The sequence below is a fragment of the Portunus trituberculatus genome, chromosome 17 (assembly GCF_017591435.1).
Source record: "Portunus trituberculatus isolate SZX2019 chromosome 17, ASM1759143v1, whole genome shotgun sequence".
Taxonomy (NCBI): domain Eukaryota; kingdom Metazoa; phylum Arthropoda; class Malacostraca; order Decapoda; family Portunidae; genus Portunus; species Portunus trituberculatus.
The window spans coordinates 24,093,944-24,117,482 of NC_059271.1; the positions used below are offsets into that span (position 1 = coordinate 24,093,944).

The 23,539-nt window shown below is 36.3% G+C and overlaps 1 protein-coding gene across 2 annotated transcripts in view; it reads left to right on the top strand.

Annotated features, from left to right (window-relative positions):
• LOC123505233 (protein fem-1 homolog B-like) overlaps nucleotides 1–20,259 on the top strand; it is a 70,064-nt gene extending 49,805 nt beyond the window's left edge. Inside the window, exons 1-11 of one of the 2 annotated variants that reach the window (XM_045256420.1) lie at nucleotides 4,357–4,620; nucleotides 6,312–6,483; nucleotides 7,205–7,789; nucleotides 8,060–8,211; nucleotides 8,569–8,712; nucleotides 9,477–9,620; nucleotides 10,841–11,112; nucleotides 12,679–12,783; nucleotides 13,258–13,374; nucleotides 14,509–14,615; nucleotides 19,188–20,259. In XM_045256420.1, coding sequence (XP_045112355.1) covers nucleotides 4,495–4,620; nucleotides 6,312–6,483; nucleotides 7,205–7,789; nucleotides 8,060–8,211; nucleotides 8,569–8,712; nucleotides 9,477–9,620; nucleotides 10,841–11,112; nucleotides 12,679–12,783; nucleotides 13,258–13,374; nucleotides 14,509–14,615; nucleotides 19,188–19,381 — 2,118 coding nt within the window. In that variant the 5' untranslated portion in view covers nucleotides 4,357–4,494 and the 3' untranslated portion in view covers nucleotides 19,382–20,259. Of the gene's footprint in view, nucleotides 1–4,356; nucleotides 4,621–6,311; nucleotides 6,484–7,204; nucleotides 7,790–8,059; nucleotides 8,212–8,568; nucleotides 8,713–9,476; nucleotides 9,621–10,840; nucleotides 11,113–12,678; nucleotides 12,784–13,257; nucleotides 13,375–14,508; nucleotides 14,616–19,187 lie in introns of those variants that run through there. The other variant, XM_045256421.1, reaches the window with a different exon arrangement.
• The last annotated feature ends 3,280 nt before the right edge of the window (nucleotides 20,260–23,539 follow it).

Here is a 23,539-nt window from a genome sequence, read left to right on the forward strand (position 1 = left end):
TTGCACTTTTCACAAACTCGTAGTGATGAGTGTTCCTGGAGATAGCGAGTGGAAAGGAAGTCGGGTTCACTTGATAATAAAGACCGTATTCCGAAACTCTGCACCGCACCTCAACTGCATTCAAAAGGCTCTGCATGGTTAAAGTTGCACAGGTTTTTTTTTTTTTTTTTTTTATATATGGTTCTAGTGACAGTTTAACGAGATTTCTACTTTATAAACAGAAGAAACACTCTTGAGATCCTCATCATTCATCTATGTAACCTTCGAAAATAGTCATGGAGAGAGAGAGAGAGAGAGAGAGAGAGAGAGAGAGAGAGAGAAATGTTTCTCAATACGACCCTATACCTACAAGTTTATTTAGTAACCAATAATTGTGTCCAGAAGATAACACTCGTTTCAAATTTATATACAGGATTTTCCGAAGCTGGAACTCTCGTTTATCGGCCACGCCCTTGAGTCCAGTTAAGGTAAGAGTGGATCTTTTGTACTGCAGAGACCTAACATGGCTATCCGTATCGTAAGTCCCACGCCTGTACCGCCTGTGTTTCGGCCGTACCCGAGTAACTTGAAAAGAGGGCGTTACCGGATGTCCCGGAAAAATAGCGCCGCCTCCGGGGTATGAAAGAGAGCACCGGCTTTCTGCTTCAGAGGGAGGCCGCCACTTCCTGAGGGCATCACCGGTCCGCCAGTTAAACCTCAGTACTGCGGGTTTTATTTTCAAATTCTTCATCGCCCAGTTTCAATTATTTTTGGGACGCTTTACTAGCTGTAGCAATCATGACATTCCTCAAGGATGTTTTTTCGATGACTGCAGATATAGATAACAATTTTGCATAATTATTGAGGAAAACGCCAATGAGAATGTGACTATTTACCTATGTGTCCTTTGAAAAATAGATACCATTTGAGGAAGTGTTTAGAAATGCTAGCCACTGTGTCTCGAGCTATACATAATATGCATAGCACATTACCCAAACATTTCAGTACCCCTTTAGAACACTCACAACCATAGATTACACCTTACTCTGTTGCAGCGCTCTATGTACAATTTTTTTTTTCTTTAGAAATCCAGTGTTGATGGAGATACAATAAAGTAAACAACTGACATGGCTTAGAAACAAGAAAAAAAGAAGGAAATTGAACTACAGATATGAGAAGGAAGATACGAAAAGCAGCAAACAGGCAGCTAGATTGATAGGCAAATAAAGGTGAAGTTTCCTTTTACTGCCGCGCCGCAAAGTCTTCTTTAATATTCTATTTGTGTGTTGTGTTGTGTGATGAAAGAAAAAAAAAAAAAAAAACATTTGTTGCTGGAAGTCATCTGCAACACCGTGTTCATGAGGGGTCACCTGGTTACGGAACCTCTATCTAAGAGTCATTTGTCCAGTGAGTGCTATTCAGCACCGCCTCAGGGCAGGGCGGCACCTGTTATATAGCAGTGAAGGTTCTGTCTATTCCCGAAGGCACTGTTTGAGGTGCCACGTGTGTTTGTAGGTACTGCCCATATTTGTCTCTTTCCCCCAGCGGCGCATTTTATTTCTAAAAACTCCTTCTTATAGAGTGAAGAAAATAAACACATAAGAGACTATTGTTACCACTGGACTGCTCATTGAAGGAAAAGTGTTCAAAACGTTTAATACCAATGATTTGCATCAGTAAAAACAGTATGACTTACGAGAATATCGATACTTTTATCAACAACAGTTTCAAACAGTTTCAAACAAATTAAGTTAGTCAGAGGATGCATATATATCTGACTATGAATCCACGAGACTCAATTCTAATCCACATAGAACTCTGAAACACCTCTTTTAGCAGAAGTTATACTAGTTTTTAATCATGTGGGGTTTTTTTTATTTATTTATCTATTTATTTATTTATTTTTTGTTTCTAGTGGCAAATTGACCAGATTTTACATAGTTAACGGGAAAAACACTCTAGAGAACCTGGCTAATAATCCCTTTAAAAGAACATCGTGGAAGAAACCAAAGCGTTTCAGATTACGGAGCTGGGTTGGGTAACAAGTAAGTGGGTGTGGAAGAAACAGGCCTCAATATAGCTGGAGTCAGAGCCGGCAGGTGTTTCTGGGTGAAGGGTCAAAGGCCGAGGAGACGAACTCAAATCATAAATAGCAACTCATTTTATCGGATAGTTTTCAGCATAAATTATTTAGATGAATGTGTAAGCGAAATCTGCGCGAGTATAGATTGTGTAAGTTAGTCGGTCTCTCTCTCTCTCTCTCTCTCTCTCTCTCTCTCTCTCTCTCTCTCTCTCTCTCTCTCTCTCTCTCTCTCTCTCTCAGTCATCATAAGGCAACACTAACTATTATATCACTCTCTCATAAGAAAGTTACGCCAACCGTCCAACTAATTAAAAACTTGATAATGAGTGAGCTCGCGGACGTTTTCAAGGGATGACTTTGTCCCAAGGAAGGCTATTCATTCAGGAAACGAGATAATACTTTAATGAGTCTGACATCAAGGAAGGAGAAAAAATAGGCACGTTTGTTCCCATTTTTCCTTCTTAAATGTGTTAATGGTGGCAATAATAATGAGCCAGGTAGCAGTCACAGCTTGGCCTGCTCCCCTGCCTACATGTTTGGCCTCTTTTGCTATTAGGCAGGCAGGCTCCCACTAGCTAGCATGATGTTTGCATACCGTGCTCCCTCACATCAAAGAGACCCGTGACGCTCCTCTTTCCTATGGCTTAGACGCGTATTCAGAAACGCTTTGCTCTCACCATGACTATTTATCAGAGGCTGTATATAGAGATGATAACCCAGGTTCTTAAGAGTATTTCTCCTGTTGATAATATGGTAGTTTTGTTAGATCACCACTGAAACCGTACTAAAGAAGCCTTAAAGAAAAGCTTTATAGGTTTAGCTTGAGCCTTTTGAAAGTACAAGGTATGTGGCAGTAGAAGTGTTCTAGAATATTATTATTCTTAATACGTAGACTATCTGTTGTATATGCAGATTGAAGTATGGCATTTTTTTTTTCTTTTTCTCTGGCACAGTGATTATCTTATCCAGTCATGAATGTATGGAATGAAGGTTGACACTCCATTTTTGTATGTAGCCTATTCCTTGGCGGTTGTTTATTTATTAAGGTCTGTGCTTGGCGTCTCGTTACTCTGCATATACTAGCGGCGGCAGTAACAACAATGGTGTGGTTGATAAGTGGTAGTTTGGCTTTTACTCGTACCTTGCGCATTTTGTATTCATCAGTCTTCTGTCCTTTCATCCCTTCTCTTTCGCGCTGCGTGTGGTGTCAGATTTGGTTACCGTAGTAGTTTAGTGCACCATTTGTTCTTCCGAGTCAACGTGTGTGTGTGTGTGTGTGTGTGTGTGTGTGTGCATTCCGTCGCATCTTTCCAGGGAGCAAAGACCGATGTTCATTGTTCATCACTGCACTTCTGCATAATAGTAGTGCGTGCCATCTATTGTTCCACGGGTCTCTGTGGTAGTCTGTTTGCTCACTCGATCCATACGTGTTACTATGTGTACCAACCTCGAGCCCTACCCTTGGCTGGTACTCCTCATTCAGTGTGTGTGTGTGTGTGTTGAATTTTCTTTGCTTTTCAAATCTTTAATTCTTTCTCTTTTTTCTCCTTTCATGTGACCCCTTGTTGCAAATTAACAGCTGATACTTAGTGTCTGAATTGCTGTCTCTTTTGACGACGCATGTTGCGCGTTAGCGAAATTTTTATGGTATAACGTCAATATTACAGTAATGATAACAAAAAGCAGCTTGTCAACCTTCCACCGTGCGCGTCATGGATATGCGCGGGATTACGAGATATTCTGTGACGGAGGTACAGTGTGTGATTACACACTGTACTTGCGTCACAGATTATGTACATTCAGGCTAATATAGAGATGTTACAGTAACATCTTTCAAGGATCTACAGAGTACGCAAGCAGCAAGGTCCCGGAACTTCCGGAAGTGGTAAAGAGAGAGAGAGGTGTGCCGTTACGTTGACAACACCGCATCACTAAGTCAATTAAGTGCTTGTAAAATCTTGTTTACTCCGAGACATACCTCTTCACCATAAGAAATTGTATCCAAAATAAATTTATCTGTAATATCTATATGAAATGAATATACGCCAATCAGAAAAATGCCTTCGTTATCTGATGTAATACCATCTCCAGACATTACTGTGGAGTTCCAAGGTGGCGTAGAATTGACAGGTAACCAATAATATCAAAGTTCATGAAAATAATGAATAAGCGTTGTAAAAAAATAGTTATTGCAACATATGAATGAATATGAATAAATCAATCATATTCTCAAGTTTCAGATCTAGTTATTTCAGAGAGTTATTGCTTAAAGTTATGCCTAAAAATTCAAGATGGCTGTCGAATGACTTCACAGCGAGCCGTCACAGGTACTCTATACCGCGTCGGTACACCGTTGTTTTGGCCATCAGCTGTGAGAACAAGTAAGACGTCAACAGTGACCCACATCGCCTCGCCGTTAGTTACCATGCACAATGTCCTCGGGGATGGAGTCCATGAGGAAAAAGGTGTACCATGCCGCCAAGGAGGGCATGTCCATATCCCTGTACGCGCTCCTGTCCGTCAAGTCACCCGAGGACTGCCAGCACCTTCTGTCTCAGGTCAGCACATCCCCGCTCTGCTCCCGTTGACCCCAAGACCTTGGGAAGCTAAGACGGGAGTCATAATAAGAAAAGTACTGTTTTTAGTAAACCTTTTCACAGTGTAGTCTGTGGTGTGTGCCTCGCCGGTCTGGCTTAGTGGTAGAGGTGTGTTGTAATGAAATTCCTCTTCCTTTGACAGAATCCGCCGTACCGACGCTGAAGGTCGGCAGTGATGTTTCTAGACAGGGTGAACTATTTGTACTACCGTTGTTTAGGATTTGTTTGAGGATTAGCAACGTGCCTTTGTGTGAATTGTTGAATTTCTCACTGAGCTCTTCATCAATGTTATCATTCCATAGCTTTATTTTATTTCTGCTGTGAGACAGTGAAGAGACGCTTTTTTAGGATTCTGCAACATCTGTGCCAAAGTATGCTGCATTTTCTTTGTGAGGTGGCAGATCTTCCTAAGAATAATTAATGTATTAATGTCTGTGGCACTTAGGTAGGATTTTTGGTAAAATAAAAGAAGTAACCAAACATGCATCATGTCTAGATGTTACAAGGTAGACTCCCTAATAATGTGTGCATTTCTTGAGAGAAACCATTAGATATGGTTACTTACAAGGAGATTATTATTGTAACCGCACAATCTTACCTCAACATGTATCCTAAGCTGATATAATTAGTCATTACCTTGATTATATATATGTAGTAGCCTTGCAAACACAGCTGTCATTTTCCCTGATTGTATGTGGAAACTCATGTCGTATGGTATTACTTTTGTGGTAAGTTTAACATCTTTCTTTACACAAATTGAGATAAAAATTTATAGGTTTTATTAATGAAATGGCACAGTCATATGTCAAAATCTTTTATGCTAGAGGGGAGAACTGGCCAAGGACACTAAAAACGATTAAACAAAAAGGCCTTCTTCGATGCCAATCCTGGAACAGGTCCGAGAGAAATAGCCAAAAGATTGGATAAATGTCTTGAAACCTCCCTCTTAAATGAGTTCAGGTCATAGGTACTCGTAGATGGAATTCAGAATTAGGCAGGGAGTTCCAAAGATAAATGTCTTGAAATCTCCCTCTTAAATGAGTTCGTCATAAGTAGATAGAATACAGAAGTAGGTCCAAAAATTTATAAAAAGGTATGAATCAGAGGTGGACAAAACAGCTGTGAGAGAAAGAAGAAAGTCTTTTGCACTGAGGCTGCAGAAAGGGAGGTATGCAGTTAGCAAGATCAGATGAACAATTAGCATGAAAATAGCATTAAAAGATAGCAACAGATGTATCATTGTGATGGTGGGGAAAGAGGCTGAAAACAGTCAGTCAGAGAAAAGGAACTGAGAAGATGAAAAGCTTTTGATTCCACCTTATTCATTAGAGCAGTATGAGTGGAACCCCCTTCCCCCTATATGCGAAGAGTACTCTACCATACATGGGCAGATAAGGCCTTTGTTCTAAGGTAGTAGTAGGGGGTAGGGGGTAATGAGAAAAACTGGTTGAGATGACTCAGAACACCTAGGTTCATAGAAGCTATTTTTAGCAAGAGATGAGATATGAAGTTTTCAGTTTAGATTATAAGTAAATAACAGACCAAGGGTATTTATTATTTGACACAATTTGATTTGAGTGTAGTATATAATTGTAGCAAATACCTCTGTGCTGGGTTCACAAACAAATGGACTTAAACAATATGTTTTACAGGTTGTTGAAGAGGATGGACAGAAGTGCACTCCGCTCATCATCACTGCTCGCAATGGTCATGAGCGAGCTGTGCGCACCCTCCTCAAGTTTAGTCCAGACCTGGAGCAGGAAGGAACAGTAAAATTTGATGGATATGTGATAGAGGGAGCAAGTCCTCTCTGGTGTGCAGCTGGTGAGTGACACTTGTCTGTCGGGTTTTATTGATTTAGAGAAAAGCAATAATTTCATTGTCATGATCATTATCAATTAAGGTTATTTAATCACTGAGAACACAACAAGGACAAGTTGCATAAAAGGCTCATCAGGATCCTTTTAATGATTCAAAGGAAAGTATCTGGATCTTTATGCTTTTTCTTATTAGGTCCAAGCCCAGAAATGGAAAGATTAATCATTCCCACAAAAAGTATGTAGTTTAAGAAACCTTAAATTGATATGGGTATCATGGACTGTAAATATCTTTCATCATTATCTGTTTTTATTTTTCATCCTACTGCTTTGTTGAATAATAATCTAATGAAGAACTGTATTGTAGTAAAGGAGAATCTTGTGTATTTTCCAGTGTAAGCTTGAAGAGGAAAAGAAAATTATTTTGTTGGGAAGTTTGCATAGTATTTCTTGTGCATTTCAGTACTGCTAACTGTTCTTGCTTTATAAGTGCATAATGTTTTCTTGGCAAAGGCTAATTATTTGCAAAAAGTGGAAAAGTAAGTTATGTTCAGGTAGTTATGTGAAGTAATTATTATTATGGGATGTATAGAGGAATTTTGTTTAGACGGTAAATAAGAAATAAACTTCCCTGAAAGATAACTCTCTAATAATTACAATGGATTGGTTATTATTATTGTTTTCCCCTCAGACAATAGTCTGTTTCTAATTGTTTTCAATCCTGACAGGAGCTGGACACCTGGGAGTGGTGAAGATGCTAGTGCGGGCTGGAGCCAACGTCAACCATCCTACCAAGACAAACTCCACCCCACTCCGAGCAGCATGTTTTGATGGCCGCTTGGACATTGTCAAGTACCTCACTGACCACGGTGCCAACATCCACATCACCAACAAATATAATAACACCTGCCTTATGATTGCTGCATATAAGGGCCATGTAGATGTTGTGCAGTTCCTCCTTGAACTTGGTGCAAATCCTGATGAAAAGGCTCACTGTGGAGCCACAGCACTTCACTTTGCTGCCGAGTGTGGTCATGTTAAGATTGTGCGTGAACTGTTGGGTCATGGAGCAAAGATAACACAGAATGAACATGGAATGACTCCACTTATTGCTGCAGCAGAGAGGACAAGGAGTGATGTGGTGGAATATTTCAGATCTAGACCTGATGTCTCAAGACAAGAAAAGGTGGATGCATTAGAACTATTAGGAGCATCTTTTGCTAGTGATAAAGACAATTATAATATTGAGTTGGCATTTAAGTATATGATGAAAGGAATGCAAGAAAGATACTGTGATCCAGATGTTATTTTAAGTAAGTATATCACAGTGTATTCTCTCTTGAAACTGGTTTGTAAAAATGGAATTTAGGGAGATTTTTGAGAAAAGTATATAGTACTTCAGTGCTCTTGGCAGTGATTTCTTTGCACTGTCATCATTATATTTTGTAATTCCTGGTAATTTTGTATTAGGCTCAAACTATATATATATAAATTTAATAGTTTGACCTCTCTTAAAATTTATGAATTTTGTCATTATTTTTCCTCATTTATGCTATTGCCTTTTAAACTCCCTCCTCTTGCAGGTAAACCCCCAAGTAATCCTGTGGCAGCATATGAATCTCGCATTGAGTGTAAGACAGTGGAGGAGTTGGAGAACATCAGACATAACTCTGGTGCACTGCACATGGAAAGTCTGGCCATTAGGGAACGAATACTTGGCCCACATAACCCTGAGGTTTGTCGTTTTCTCTTTTTTTTTTTATGTAAGGGAGAATCTATTATAGAGTTATAGGGCATAATGTTTACCATAAAGGTAATAAAGAAAACACATAGAACTGTTAGCATATATAGCCATCATATACAGTATAATTTTCAAATATCTTGCTAATGATAGACAGTTGTTATATTTAATTTGATGGATAATTGGCAAACAGCAAATATTTTTTTACATCAAAGTTCCTTTTTTAATCACAGTTATGTGAATAACAGTATGGATTTATGTTTGTGCGATGGAAAACTGTTTAAAGAAATTCAAATTTACTCTTTTGTTTCCATTTGTGATGTTGCTCTTCTATTATAAATTGCTTTGTAGGTTCCTCATCCTGTGATATTCCGGGGAGCGGTATTTGCTGACAATGCAAGATTTGATCGGTGTTTGCAGCTGTGGGTCCATGCCCTCAGACTGAAGCAGATGAATAAAGTTTGTGTTATGAAGGACCTACTTAGATTTGCACAGGTAAGTGCAATTATACAAGAGACAAAAGAAAACACTAAAAGTGAAAAATTGATTTTCAAAATTGTTACCTTATGAGAAATAGATTTGCATAGCAAACAATCGACTGATTGCTAAATACCTCTGAGAATGAATAGCAAAATTTTTTTAAAGGATGTACGGTAACTTGGTAAATAGCACTTAATTTAAGCAAAATTATCACCTGTCTAATGAATATGGTGAAAGTATGGGATACAAGGTAAAGTCTGAGAGTGTGTGGCTTTGTTAATTTGGGTTCCATAGAAAAAATATATATAAATTTGTGTCTAAAAAGTTTAAAACAATACAACATGTCTTTAAGGTGAAACTAATTGTGTATTGTAAAGCCAATTTTCCTGTCAACAATAATGGACATGATGCCCATCACTGTTTTGTCTCTTCTAGTATTATGTTTTTGAATTGACATGTTGCCATTCCTGAAACGTTAGTACTTTTGCCTAGACTTGACAAGAAATCTATGTAGTTACATTGTATAATTAGGTGAATGAGCTTATAAGCTATAAGAGACCATACATTTTTTATGTAAGTTCACTTTTTACAAATTGTGGTATAGTACAGTCAGAGAGAGGATTGATGCTTTTAGAATCACCATAGATGACAGTCAGGTATGTAATTTCCAAAACCACAAATCCCAATGATATCTGTGATAAGTTTGATAAATTTCACCATTGATTTCTATTTTTACTTTATCATCTGAATTGTCTTACTAAATTGGCTTCTATTTCCAGGTTTTTTCTCAGATGTTGCATGTTGGAGTTCAATTGGAGTTTGAAGTTGTTCATGAGGTATTAGGTGCTACTGTTCTGGAGCTCAAAAGAAATAAGGACAAAATTCTAAGTCCAGGGCCAAAGGATGATGTGGACAACATCAAAGTAAGTACCATATATTTCAACTTATAAGACAAAACTTGATTAATTCTAAAGAAATCATAAAAAAACTGGGTCATCCTATATGTCAGACCTGAAAGTTATATGCAAAGTACCATTGTAAATAAACAATAACCTTATATTACAATTTTTTGGGAAGTTTGACACAGTAAAATAGGAAATGGTTTTGGGAAAATGCTTCCCATCAAAATTATTATAAACAAAATTTAATGTATTATTTTAACCCTCTGCTGGCATTGTATATGAAATGACTGTATGAATATTTCCTAGTTCTTCACAAAGGTAAAGAAGAATCTGTTATCTGTTGATGCCCTCAAGGTATGGAATCCCAGACTAAACAGCATAGGAAAGCAAACTGGAAAGAAAATTATTCTTTCCACCTTGCAGTGTTGTGTAAGGGCAAAGTTCACATAAGGAGGAAAAAGAACTTTTAGAATGTCAATCTTTCTAATCAAAAGAAACATAAGATATAGAAGATTACAGCCCACATCCCAACACATGCTGGTGGCATAATGTAAGGATTTGTTTATGTTTAGGAAAATTGATTATACTGCTCATAATTTGCAGGTTTAGTTTTACACATGGAGAAGATAGTACCTTATTAGTAGTAATACATTTAAGGTATTTTATTCATTGTATTAGTATGTAACTATCTCAGTTGTCTGGTGCTAACTGACCGAAACTTCTCAGGTGGTTTAGTTGTTTGGGTGTTGTCTTGTACCACTGGCATAAGCTAAAACCATTACAACTGAAATTTGCTGGTGTGAAAAGATACCATTCATCATATGCCTGCAACTATAACTGTAGTAATACTTCATATGAAAAGCATTATTCACTGATCTTAAAACTTTACCAATTGTTCTAGTTTTTCATTATTCTACACAACATTAGCTCTTAGTAGATTCTGATAACTTCTTCAAACACATTCCTAAATTATTTAACTGAACTTGACCGCTCATCTTCGGTATTTATAATAAAACGCTGTATTATTTGTAAAGTAAGATGTAGCTAACTGATCTTTTGACTTTGTCACATCCATATACCATTTTTTATTCCTTTAACCATAACTTTGACTTTCTCTTTACTCCATCCATGAATATTTTCAACAGTGAATACATAGTATGTAGAGTACATACAGGGCTATCTTAGATCAACATTTAGTGAGAGAAGATATGAGGTATTCATATATGTGTACACTGTTTCAGGAGGAGATGGAGAGCAACATGATCACCGCTTTGTACTTGATCATGATAGCTGTGTGTGTAGCCAAAGGTCGCAGCTCCTCATCCCTACCAGGAATCAGTATAATTAATTATGATCCTGGTATGAACAATGGTGTTGGTGCACTAAATAGAGGAATGAGAGTGGTGGGCTTTGGTATGAGGGGAGTGGAAAGAGGAGATACTGCCAGGCAGTCACTTCAGCAGCTGCATCAAGATGTAGAAAAAGAATCTCAAATTCATCATGCAGTATACAGGTAAGCATCTTGAAGGTTTCTTATTTAGATTCCATTTATTGCCTTCTTCATTCACCAGACTCAAGCTTCTACTTAACCCTTTGGTTGACAATAACAAGGCAGTTTTACTAAACAAAATTTTTTCTACATACTTTTAGAAGTGTTACTAAATATTTGATTGCCTCTTTTGCTGTGAGCATTAATTTCCAAACTTGTAACTTACATAAGACATTTTATTAAGTTTAGGATAGCCATAATGGGTAAAGGATTAACATTCTCATGTTGACCTTGTTTATGTTATTCGTGTGCAATCATGTTTTCCTACCCTAATCCTATTTGAACACTCATGCTATTCCCAGTAAACACTAGCTTCATTGCTCACAGGAACACTTTTATATATCTTGTGAAGTAAAACAGGCTTCCAAGATAATCCTTACATTTCCCGGGGCTATTTTTTTCTTAACAGATAATCAAGGATGGTGATGCAAATGATGAAGCAATGTGCAATTTCATTTTGTAAGGGAATGACTGAAAATCTGTTACAGTTGCCTTTGAGAAAAATTTAGAAATTAAGTTAGAAAATAGTGTCTTAGGTGTATAGAAAATCACAAATTAAAATTGTGTATATAGTTAGAAAATGTTAGTGTGTAAGTAAGTACTGTTATTTTGAGATTATAGTCACTTAGCTGCATTTCTACTCTAATTACTTTTACTATTCATGTTACAACAACTTTGCTACCTAAGGACAAACAGGCTCCCACAGGCTGATTGGTCTGTGTAATCTAGTTTTGGAATATGTAGCAAGCTTATTTCTACCAAACCATTATTTAATTGTAAAGCACTAGAGTATACATATACTATTTAAATCATCTAGAATCTAGTAATTAGATTGTTTCGGTAGATATACAATAAACCTCGCTAAAGTTGAACCTAAATAAGCTGGATATCAGATAAGTTGGACACTCAAGAACCAAGTTTGTGTACCACAGCTCTGCCGGTGCTAAGATCAGTTTTTACACAGCTGACTTAGCAAGTGCATGGCAGCATCTCTTTCAGCTCTCTCACTATGTATGTCATATTGTTGCATTTGTAACTCTGCCATGGCTTCCAATGGCAAAGGTTGTGTTTTTCATGACAGTTAAGAAGCTCTAGATGCTGTCGGTGGCAGACAAAATTATTGTTATGCAGTGTTATACAGAAGTATGTACCCTTTGTGTGTATGTGTGTATACACTATGTATGTAGTACCTATTTATGTAATGCATTACACAAACCATTTCAACTGTTAGTGCTAACAGGCGTGCAAAATGTGAAATAAAGAAAAAAATCACTCGAGTCACTCGGATTTTCAGAAAACTCAGATTGGCCTTCCCCCAAATTGGTCCATTGTATGCTGGATTTACTGTATAGTAGTTTATTGTACACTTCAAAATAAGATGGTATACATAGACTAATCTGTGAGAGTAACAGTCAGTATCAGTGGTACCATATTAGTCTTGACAGTTGTTAAAACAAAATATAGATACTAATAAATGTAGTACTTTTGCATTGGATAAGAATGTGACCATTGTTTATGCTTTCTCCTCAGTCTTGTCCAGGTTGATGCAAGAACTCGCACTGGCCAGACTCTCCTACATTTGGCAGTCAACCCAGAAACTCCAGTTGATGATTTTCATACAAATCATATATGCAGGTTAGTTGATTAAGGCAGTTTGATGTGGTGTTTTAGTTGATGGATACACTGCCAAATGAACACTTAACTTTTTTCTGTATACATTACATCTATAGTTCTAGACCACATCTTCCTGTCACATCCTTAGAACTTGAGCGTGTGGCCTGTAGTTGTGATTCACTTACCAGATATGAGCAAGTGGATATCATTTATAATGAGATCTAAAATGTATTCTAATAGAAAAACTATTCTTGTTTTGTTATGAAAATATCCATGCAAATTCATGTTCAGAGATGTGTAAGGAATATGACCAATGGATCAGCAGTGAGGCTACCATGCTGACTACCATCACTGTTTGTTTGCCACTCTACCCTTCCTAGTGTGTGGGCACCAGACCTCAGATACATGCCACTTTTCCTTATTGTTCATTATGCAAAGCAGAAAAGTACTAATTGATTCTGAATATAGATTTATGTTTGTATATGTGTTTGACAGGTTCCCTTGCGCTACAACAACGAAGCTTCTGATAGCATGTGGAGCAGATGCCAACTGCATGGACAACTATCGAAATACTCCTCTTCACCTCATTGTCCCATATCAAAAAGCTGTCAGGTAATTCATTGTTTGTCATATATTCTCTCTCTCTCTCTCTCTCTCTCTCTCTCTCTCTCTCTCTCTCTCTCTCTCTCTCTCTCTCTCTCTCTCTCTCTCTCTCTCTCTCTCTCTCTCTCTCTCTCTCTCTCTCTCTCTCTCTCTCTCTCTCTCTCTCAACATCCTCAGTATGTTCTTTACTTATAATCTAAACTGGAAACTTCACATACCATCTCTAAGTGAAGCATCTTCTATGAAGTTAGTTGTTCTGAATTGTCTCCACCAGTTTTCTCATTCCCTAACTGATAACTGTACAGGGGCTTTTATCTATCCATGTATGGAGTATGTTTCACAAGTGTGGAGAGATTCCACTCATACTGCTTTAATGGATAAGACTGAATCAAAAAGTTATGTCTTCTCAACTCCTCTTCTCTGACTGACTGTCTTCAGTCTCTCTCATCACTGCAATGTTGCATCTCTTGCTATTTTTTACTGTTTTTTTCATGGCAACTGTTCTTGTGATCTTGCTAATTGTTTGCCTCCCTTCCAGCAACTTCACTGCACAAGATTTTCTTCATTCTCTCATCCCTATTCTGTCCACCTTCCTAATCATTCTAAACTTTAGAACTCCCTGCCTGCTTCTGTATTTCTACCTTTCTATTACTTGATTCTTTCAAGATGGGTAGTTCATGACACTTGTCCTGTGGTTTAGACTAATACTTTCAACACCTTATGAGGACTACCACTTCACTGGTCCTGTATTTTTTTTTTGCCTGCTCTCCTTCTCCATTTTTTTAAGAATTTGAATACGAATGGGCAGTGCTACAAACCTGCCTCTTGCAAGCTATGCAGTGATTAATTTTATATACTGACATCATTTGGTACCATACAGGAACTATCAAAGATAAGATTTTGGAGTGAGAGTACAGAGTACAAGTATGAATATGCAGATACTGTAGTTTGCAATGGCAAACTTAGCTGATTGCAGGACTAGAGCAGCATATTATGTTTCAAGTTACAGATTGCAGTGTTTTGGGACATTGATGATAATGATATTGATAATGGAGTCACAGGGCAGTCAGGCTTGTCAGAAATTTACTCAGTATTCCTGATACTCTTGAAAGGGAAACAAAACAGCTATTTTATGTCTTTCAGTGACTTCCTCACACTTCACAACATTATCATGGCCCTCATTGAGAATGGTGCACATATGGATACCGTCAATCAGCTTGGAGCAACACCCTTTGACTCGGCAACTACAGGTATAGAGAAACATATTTATCACTTAGCACAAATCATTCCTTTATTACCAGTGTTTTCCTACAATAGCACAATTGTCTTACAACAACTGTAATTTTTTCCTGTCCTACTGATATAATTTTTTCCTAGTTATACAATTTGAAATAGAATTGAATGTGATGAATAAGGTGTATGGAAGATTGTTTGTATTATATGATATATCATATAGTAGATGGAGTGTGAGTAGGGTGTGTTTTGTGAGAGAAAGATCTGCATTGATATAGTAAAAAATGTAAAGATTGCTTAAGAAAGATTCATGTATATATATATATATATATATATATATATATATATATATATATATATATATATATATATATATATATATATATATATATATATATATATATATACACACACACTCGACCCCTGAAACAACGGACAAATGCGTGCACGACCCTGTTTGTAGATTGCAAAAGTCCATTCTTTGCAAAAGTACGTAAAAAACTGTATAAAATGTACGTAAAATACTGTGTAATCATTAAGAAATCATTCAAGCAGTATTACAAAGCATTAAGTACAACAAATAACCTGAATTAGATGACATGAGCATGGTCAGTTTAATAAATATTGATAAACAATACAGAAATGTATGACAGAAATACAGAAATGGCGACCGACCCGCCACCTACCGGACAATAATTTGCCGGTAATGGACAATCGCGCGTATTTTAATATTTGTCCGTAGATTAAACCGGACTCCAGAATTTGTCCGTAGTTTCCGAAATCCGTTGATGGGAGGTCCGTTGTTTCGAGAGTCGGTGTGTATATATATATATATATATATATATATATATATATATATATATATATATATATATATATATATATATATATATATATATATATATATATATATATATATATATATATATATATATATATATATATATATATATATATATATATATATATATATATATATATATACACACACACACACACGGCGTAGTGTAGTGGTTAGCACGCTCGACTCACAATCGAGAGGGCCGGGTTCGAATCCCGGTAAACAGCGAGGCAAATGGGCAAGCCTCTTAATGTGTGGCCCCTGTTCACCTAGCAGTAAATAAGTACGGGATGTAACTCGAGGGGTTGTGGCCTCGCTTTCCCAGTGTGTGGAGTGTATTATGTGGTCTCAGTCCTACCTGAAGATTGGTCTATGAGCTCTAAGCTCGGTCCATAATGGGGAAGACTGGCTGGGTGAGCAGCAGGAGACCGAGGTGAATCACACACACACACACACACACACACACACACACACACACACACACACACACACACACACACACACAGTGGAACCTCAACTTACAAACACTTTCATTTATGAGAAATTTGAGATGTGACCTGTCACTCGGTCGATTTTTTGCTTCAATTTGCAAGCCAAAATCTTGAGTTGCGAACTAGCTAGAGGTATGCTGCTGCTAGTTGGCAAAGCAAATGCCACACCCATCCAGCTTCCCACGTCCAAAGAGTTCAGTTCGTGTTGTTGCTTTTTTTTTTTTTTTTTTTTTTTGTGAAAACATTTCTCATGGTATGCTAGCATTTGGTGTTTTTTTTTTTTTTTTTTTTTTTTTTTAAGCTAAATTTCTAATGTCTGACCATGGGTCCTAAACCTACCTCCTCCACCCTCCACCACTACCAGCATCTTCTGTTATTACAAGTTGTCTGATCTTCAAGGTAGATATAGTTTATAAACCATTTTATTTCTTTACATTCTCTTTTGTTACATTTTATTATGTTTCTATGTTGTTATTTATAATTAATTTCCTTTTCTAAAAAATAGAAAAAAAATGTTTTTTGGTGGTCTGGAAAAGATCAATGGCACTTCAATTAATTTCAGTAGGGAAAATTTATTTGAAATACCAGCAGATCAAGTTACGAGCTCTGTAACAGAATTAATGAAACTCATAATTTGAGATACCACTTTATTATACATACAGTGGAACCGTGCCATTCGTCCACTTTGCTAATTGTACAGCTTATCATTTGTATGAGTACCCGTGGTTCAGTTAGTGGCTACAGCATGCGGTCACATCATGTCATGTCAGCCCTGTGCTAGCTTCGATATGCTGAGCATCAACAGTGCAAACTTCGTGAAACTTTGTGCTATTTTATTGCAAATGGTAGAACTTGGATCCAAAAATTATCAGTGATTCAATCAAGCCTAAAAGGAAAGCAATGAGAATTACAATTGAATTGAAAAAAATAGTATTGGGAAGTTTGAAACTCAAACTTGTGTCTCCAATCTGGCAACTCAGCATGGCATGGTGAAATCAACCATGTTGTTCACATTGAAAAATAGAGCTGCAATAAAAGGGTCTAATGTGGCAAAAGGAGTGACTGTTCTTGCTGTGAACAGGTCATCATTAATTAGACAAGTGGAAAGACTTAACCACCCATATTCTCACTCTCTCCCTTGACCCCTACTTACTCCCACACTGCCACCACCGCTGACTGAATGTTCCACCTCACATACTAACCTTTACGATTCAGGTACCTCATATTACTACCATTCTATATTGATTTGGTCATGATGTAAGTGTTGTTGTTTTGTTCAAGTTTTTATATGTTTTAGGTTTAAGATATTAATTATAAAGGTTTAACTTTGCAATCATGTGGGCTGGAATGTGTTAATCCAATTTACATGATTTCTTGTGGGGAAAAATATTCCCCATTCATAGAAATTGCAATTCAAACACCCTCTTGGAATGGAATGTGTATGAATAGAGAGGTTCCACTGATAACATATATTTTTTTAATGTGTTTGGTTCTTCAAGATGTGGTAAGTGAACTAGCTGCTCTGTGAACATGTTTGGGATTGACTGTAAGTTGCTTGACTGGAGTGTTTTGTATTGATATAGTCCAGGAGCATTAGAAGTTTATATCTCGTGATCTGTTAAAAATTTAATTCACCATGTGAATTTTTATAACTTGATCTTCAATGAAGATTAATAAGTCATAACAGAAGAAGTTGTTCCCTTTTGTGATGATTGTGAATTGAGAGTGGAAAGTCCTTTACCCATAACTATTTGTATACATCTAAATATTTCAGGCTAGATTTTTATTACAGGTTTTAAGATAATTATGTAATACTCATTTAGTTGTTAATTATAGGAATTATACTGGAAACAGTACCAAAGAAGATCATAGATTTTCTATGACTTGAAATATTTGTATTGATGTAAAACACCAAGTGAGAAATATAAAACAAAAGTTAATGACCAAATATCTCAACAAATATTTTAGAGATTTCATCCAGTACAAAGTATGTCTCATGATTTGAATGTTTGTGTGGAGGTTGTATGTTTACAGATTGGAAGGTGTGCTTAGTTGGAATGTGTATGCTTGTAAAATTAAGGTGCATTGTGGAAGTGGTTTGGCAGGTGAGAATGATGTTTGATAGTGAAAGAATGTAAGCATGGTAAAGTGAGTAAATGTATGACAACAAGATACACAGTTCTTCTTACACCTACCCTCTTGACAATGTGTATGTGTATTGATATACTTTTACCTGTTCTTGGAAGGTTTGGGTTTTGCTTGCTCACTGATAAGTTGAAATAGTACTCTTATCACCCCCTACATATTAATTGTCATTATAAATAAAATGCAGTGCAGCTTCAGAATATAAGTCAAGATTACCTCTTGCAGTGATAATGCTTATTTCCATGACATCTAATTTCATTTCAGTCATACTGTGTTGTTTAAAATGTACAATTGTTGGTTCTTCTTTCTCTGCCATCTTAATTATTATCATTGTTGTTATTTTATTATTATTATTTTAATTATTTTTAATTATTATCATTATTATTATTATTATTATTATTATTATTATTATTAACATCATTATTATTATTGTTGTTGTTGTTGTTAGTAGTAGTAGTAGTAGTAGTATTATCATGACTTTTAAGATTCTTGAATTGGATAAAACCACATATGTCCTCATCACAGACTTGAATTATGTGGACATTTCAAATTTAAATTTACTTTCATTGTACTCTTTGAGAGTGCTCATGCTTTCTGCTCTTTTGTTGGTCAGAATGGATAGAATAAACAAATTGACCAGGTTTCCAAGTGACTGATTTCTTGATAATAATTGAAACAAAGAATCTTGCATCCATACAGAGCTGAGCTTCACACAGGCATCTGAAATTTTCAGCACCTATAAAGGATTTTTTGTATATCTAGTTATAGCATGTCAGATGTACTCCTCATGTCATTAGTCATCCAGTCTATTCAGGAAGAGAAGTGATCCAGTTGTTGACATGCTAATTTCCATCACTACATCTCAATGATATTTTGAATAATTTTCTTTTCTTTTTATTTATTTATTATTTTTATCTAATGTTAGAATAATGACAGCAGTCAGTGCCATCCATAGATTTGCCAAAGTTGAATGAAAGAGAATTAGCAGGCAGAAGGCCACAAGGTTTGTGTCCATCGTTCATAATCCCATGGATCAAGCATGGAACTCAGGTTTGATTATGAAGTTGATTGCCTCATATTCATACATTTCCTCCACAACTGTTTTATTGCAGGTGTAGCTGAAATTATACTGAGAACTCAGAAAAAGCTCAGTCTCAAGTGCTTATCAGCAAAAGTGATAAAGAAAAATGGAATCTCGTACAAAGGTCAGGTTCCTCGCCATCTGGAGGCCTTCATTGAGCTGCATGGACCAGGCCACGTGGACATCCTAACCACCAGACCCTCCAAGAGTGACCACCGGCTATGAGGCTTCCACTCAAGGTCATAATTAGTATTTGGTATGCTCATGCTGGTCTTGAATAGTGCAGCTCCATGTTTACTATAAACGAAAACTTATTTAAGTTTTGAAAAAGTTGTTAGTGCTCTAGCTGTTTCCAGACTTTGGCATTATATTGGTTGCCTCAATTTGGGACACTACTTACATTCAGATATTTCCAAGTATAAGAATTCATGTTGTTATTGTCCTGGAGTAATGAAAAAAAATTTTGATCTATGATTCTGTCATATTCTGATTCATTCAGGAGTTTTTCCTGTGATTATAATCTCAAAAGGACAATAACCAGTACTGCAGAGAACAAATTTTTCACTTGGTGATATTGTACGAAATAAGTATTTCATAAAGTTCAGAATATGTTGTTCTTTTTTAATACTGGTTATTATCTTGTTTTTATTTCAGCTTTTTCAGATCTTTTTATGCATATGTTATGTATAGATTTTTGTGTAATAAATTGTGTGATTAAGTACAGTTGTATTGTTTGTGCACATATAACTTGTTTGATTAATCCTGTTGTATTCAGCAAAAACTCAACCGTCTCTACTATTCCCACAACGATTTTTCATTTACTAAGTTTCTGTGAAAGTTTGATGATGTCATACAATGACATTATTTTGTAGATTCATGAAATCATAACTATCATATTTGCATGTTTGGAAACCAAATTATTTTCCAAAATAAGATGATAAATCTGCTAAATTGACATGTGCATATGAAAAGCTCTGAAGCTCTTAATTATCTCCAACTGATAGACCTGTGATACTACCAAGAATGTGCAAGGATCTTTTGATGTTGCTTGAAATGAGAGTTAATGTTATATATTGTAGGCACACATATAATAAATAGTTTCAGACAATAACTTGTGATAACCAAACTGATGCAGTTGCTCATAGGGATCATGTTTATGCAGTTAAGAATCTTCAAAATACTTTTTTTTTTTCTGTTACTGAGATAATGGCTATATAACCCATATATGTGTTTATAGGGGAGAGTTAACTGTTATATTTTGCTGAGATGATCAGGCTTTAGGAAGAAATCTTTTTTTAATGTTAAAACTAATGTAAAAAGCTGTATATTTGTAAGAAAGATTTGAGAGGTGATGAATGAAGAATACATTAATTCTGCTGCATATACAGTGGAACCTTGAGTTATGAGCGTCCCAACTTATGCACAATCTGAGATACGAGTCATTGTTTGGTACTTGTTTGTACTTGGACATGCAAGCCAAAATTTGAGTCACAAGCTAGCTCTATGTATGCTATCACTAGTCTCTCTCTCTCTCTCTCTCTCTCTCTCTCTCTCTCTCTCTCTCTCTCTCTCTCTCTCTGACATAAAAAAAAACTAGATGTATGAGTGAGTAAATAAGCAACTGAGGGAGGAAGAGAAAATTAATAAAGCATTTCATATTCATTCAGTTTCCACTAGTGTGTGTGTTTGTGTGTGTGTGTGAATATGATTTGCTTTATCTTGGCAGTCAGTGCATTCCATTGTCTGATTGCTTGCTCAGGCAAACTATTTCCCTGGATTTTTTATTTTTTTTTATTTATTTTTACATTTTCATGCTGAGTCATCCTAGTGTGTGTGTGTGTGTGTGTGTGTATTTACTTAATTGTATTTACCTAGTTGTATTGTACAGGGATCGAGCAGGGCTCATAGTGTCCTGCCTCCATATCTCCACATATCTAATTTTTCATTAAAATTATGCGCTTTATGTGTTGCAACAACTTCATCATTTAATGCATTCCACTTTTCCACTGTTCTGTGTGGGAAACTGTATTTTCCAATATCCTTCACACATTGCCTCTTCCTAATCTTCTTTGCATGTCCTCTTGCCCTTCCAGCTGCTTCTGTCACCAGCACCAGGTCTTGCTTGTCTATCTTTTCAATGCCATTAACTATTTTATACAATGTTATTAGGTTTCCTCTTTCTCTTCTATCTTGTAAGGTTGGTAGTCCCATTTCCTTCAGCCTTTCTTCATATGCTATTTCCTATAGTTCCAGCACCATCTTTGTAACTATGCTCTGGATCCATTCTAATCTTATATTCTTTTTCAAGCTCAGCGACCTCACTGCATATTCTAGCTGTGGATGTATTCCTACTTGTAATAATTTTTTTCATCATATCCTTGTCCAAGTACTGAAATGCCACCCTAATGTTAGTCAACATTTTATATGTTGTTCCAGATATTTTACTTATGTGTTTTCAGAGCTCACTTTCTTGTATAACCACTCTCAGATCTTTTTCCTCTTTAGTCTTTATTATTTGTTCCTCTCCCATCAAATAGTTGCATACTGGTCTTCTCTTACTCTTTCCTAATTCCATTATGTGGTATTTCTTGGCATTGAATTCTAACTTCCACTTCTTACTCCTCTCATAAATTTTGTCTATATCTTCCTGCAGCAGGAAACAGTCTTCTCGGGTCTTAATTGCTTTTAATAATTTTGCATTATCAGCAAACAAATTAATATAACTGGTCACTCCATACTGTATGTCATCTACATATACCTGAAACAAAATGGGTGCTAACACTGACCCCTGTGAAATTCCACTTGTTACTCAACTCCAGGATGAGTATGTATCTCTGATCACAGTTCTCATCTCTCTGTCCTTCAAATAATCCCTTAACTAGTCTAATAATATTCCTCTCAATCTTCCTATGTTCTCTAACTTCCAAAGTAGTCTGCTATGTGGGACTTTATCAAAAGCCTTTTTTATATCCAGGTACACAGTGTCCATCCATCCATCTCTGCTCTCCAGTCCTTCTACTACTCTTGAGTAGAAACATAGTAAATTTGACACACATGATCTTCCTGTCTTGAACCCAAATTGTCTGTTCGATATAATGTGTTTTTCTTCTGGATATTTAACCCACTTTTCTTTGATAACAATTTCACATATCTGTCCCACAACACTTGCAAGTGACACTGGTCTGTAATTTAATGGCTTAGTTGGCTTTCTTCCTTTGAATATTGGGATTATATGTTAGCTCATCCATTCCAGTGGTACTCTCCCTTCCTTTAATGAGCTTGTAACCATTTCCCAAATTGGCTCTAACAATTGATCTTTGTATTCCTTTAGTGCCCAGCCTGACACACCATCCAGCCCCATTGCTTTTCTGACATCCAAATTTACAAGTAGTCTTCTAATTTCTTGTTTGTGCACTATGATTTCCTGCAAGCCTTGACAGTGCAATGTCCTATTTGGTTCTGTAAAATCCTATTCTTCAGTGAAAACAGTCTTGAAATTCACATTCATTATTTCACTCATTTCCTTTGCTATTTGGTATGTCTTCCCTCCTTTAACTATTTTTCTGTTGTTTCCATATTCTTCATCTTTCCATTGATATACTTGTAGAAAAGCTTGGGTTCATATTTGCTTTTCTGCACCACATCTTTCTCAAAGTTTCTTTCTTCCTCTTTCCTTACTCTAATATATTCATTTCTCTTATCCTTATACTGCTCTGTTGCTTTCATTTCTCTGCTTTTTTAGTTTCTTCCAAGCTTTATTTTTTTCCCTTTCAACTTCTATACATCTGCCATTGTACTCTATAGATTGGTATGTATTTCCTCACTCCCTCCCCATCAGCACTTTGACGCATTTTTACCATGAGTTTTAAGTGTGATTAGACAATTTTATATATAATAGGAATGGTCTATGGAGGTCAGAAGATTAATTAATGGCCAGAGTCTTCACTATATCTTAATCCCCGCACAAGTTATGAAGCTGTGTAATATCGTCAATTAAATAGTAAGCAGGCAGAATGAATATGAAAACGATTGATGGTACTGAAGGGATTAAATGTGTTTTCATGGTTCATGGTTAACAAGATTTCTACACTGAAAAGGCCCTACCTAGCTCAAGTGACGAGTTTTTATTTATTTGTTTTTTTTTTTTCTTTGGCCAACATAAGATTTCAACAAAAGTTTTTATACTCTAACAAATTAATATTTCTACTACATCTACCACGTAGGTACTGCCTAAAGACTGTCTGTGATGACACACTAGTTTTGAAAGGTGTTTATACGGTTCTATTGACAGTTAAACAAGTTTTCTACACTGAATGAGCTCCAATTGAAGTGATAGTTAAGAGAAAATAAAGGAATCAGACGAGGATGTGCCGTTGTAAAGGA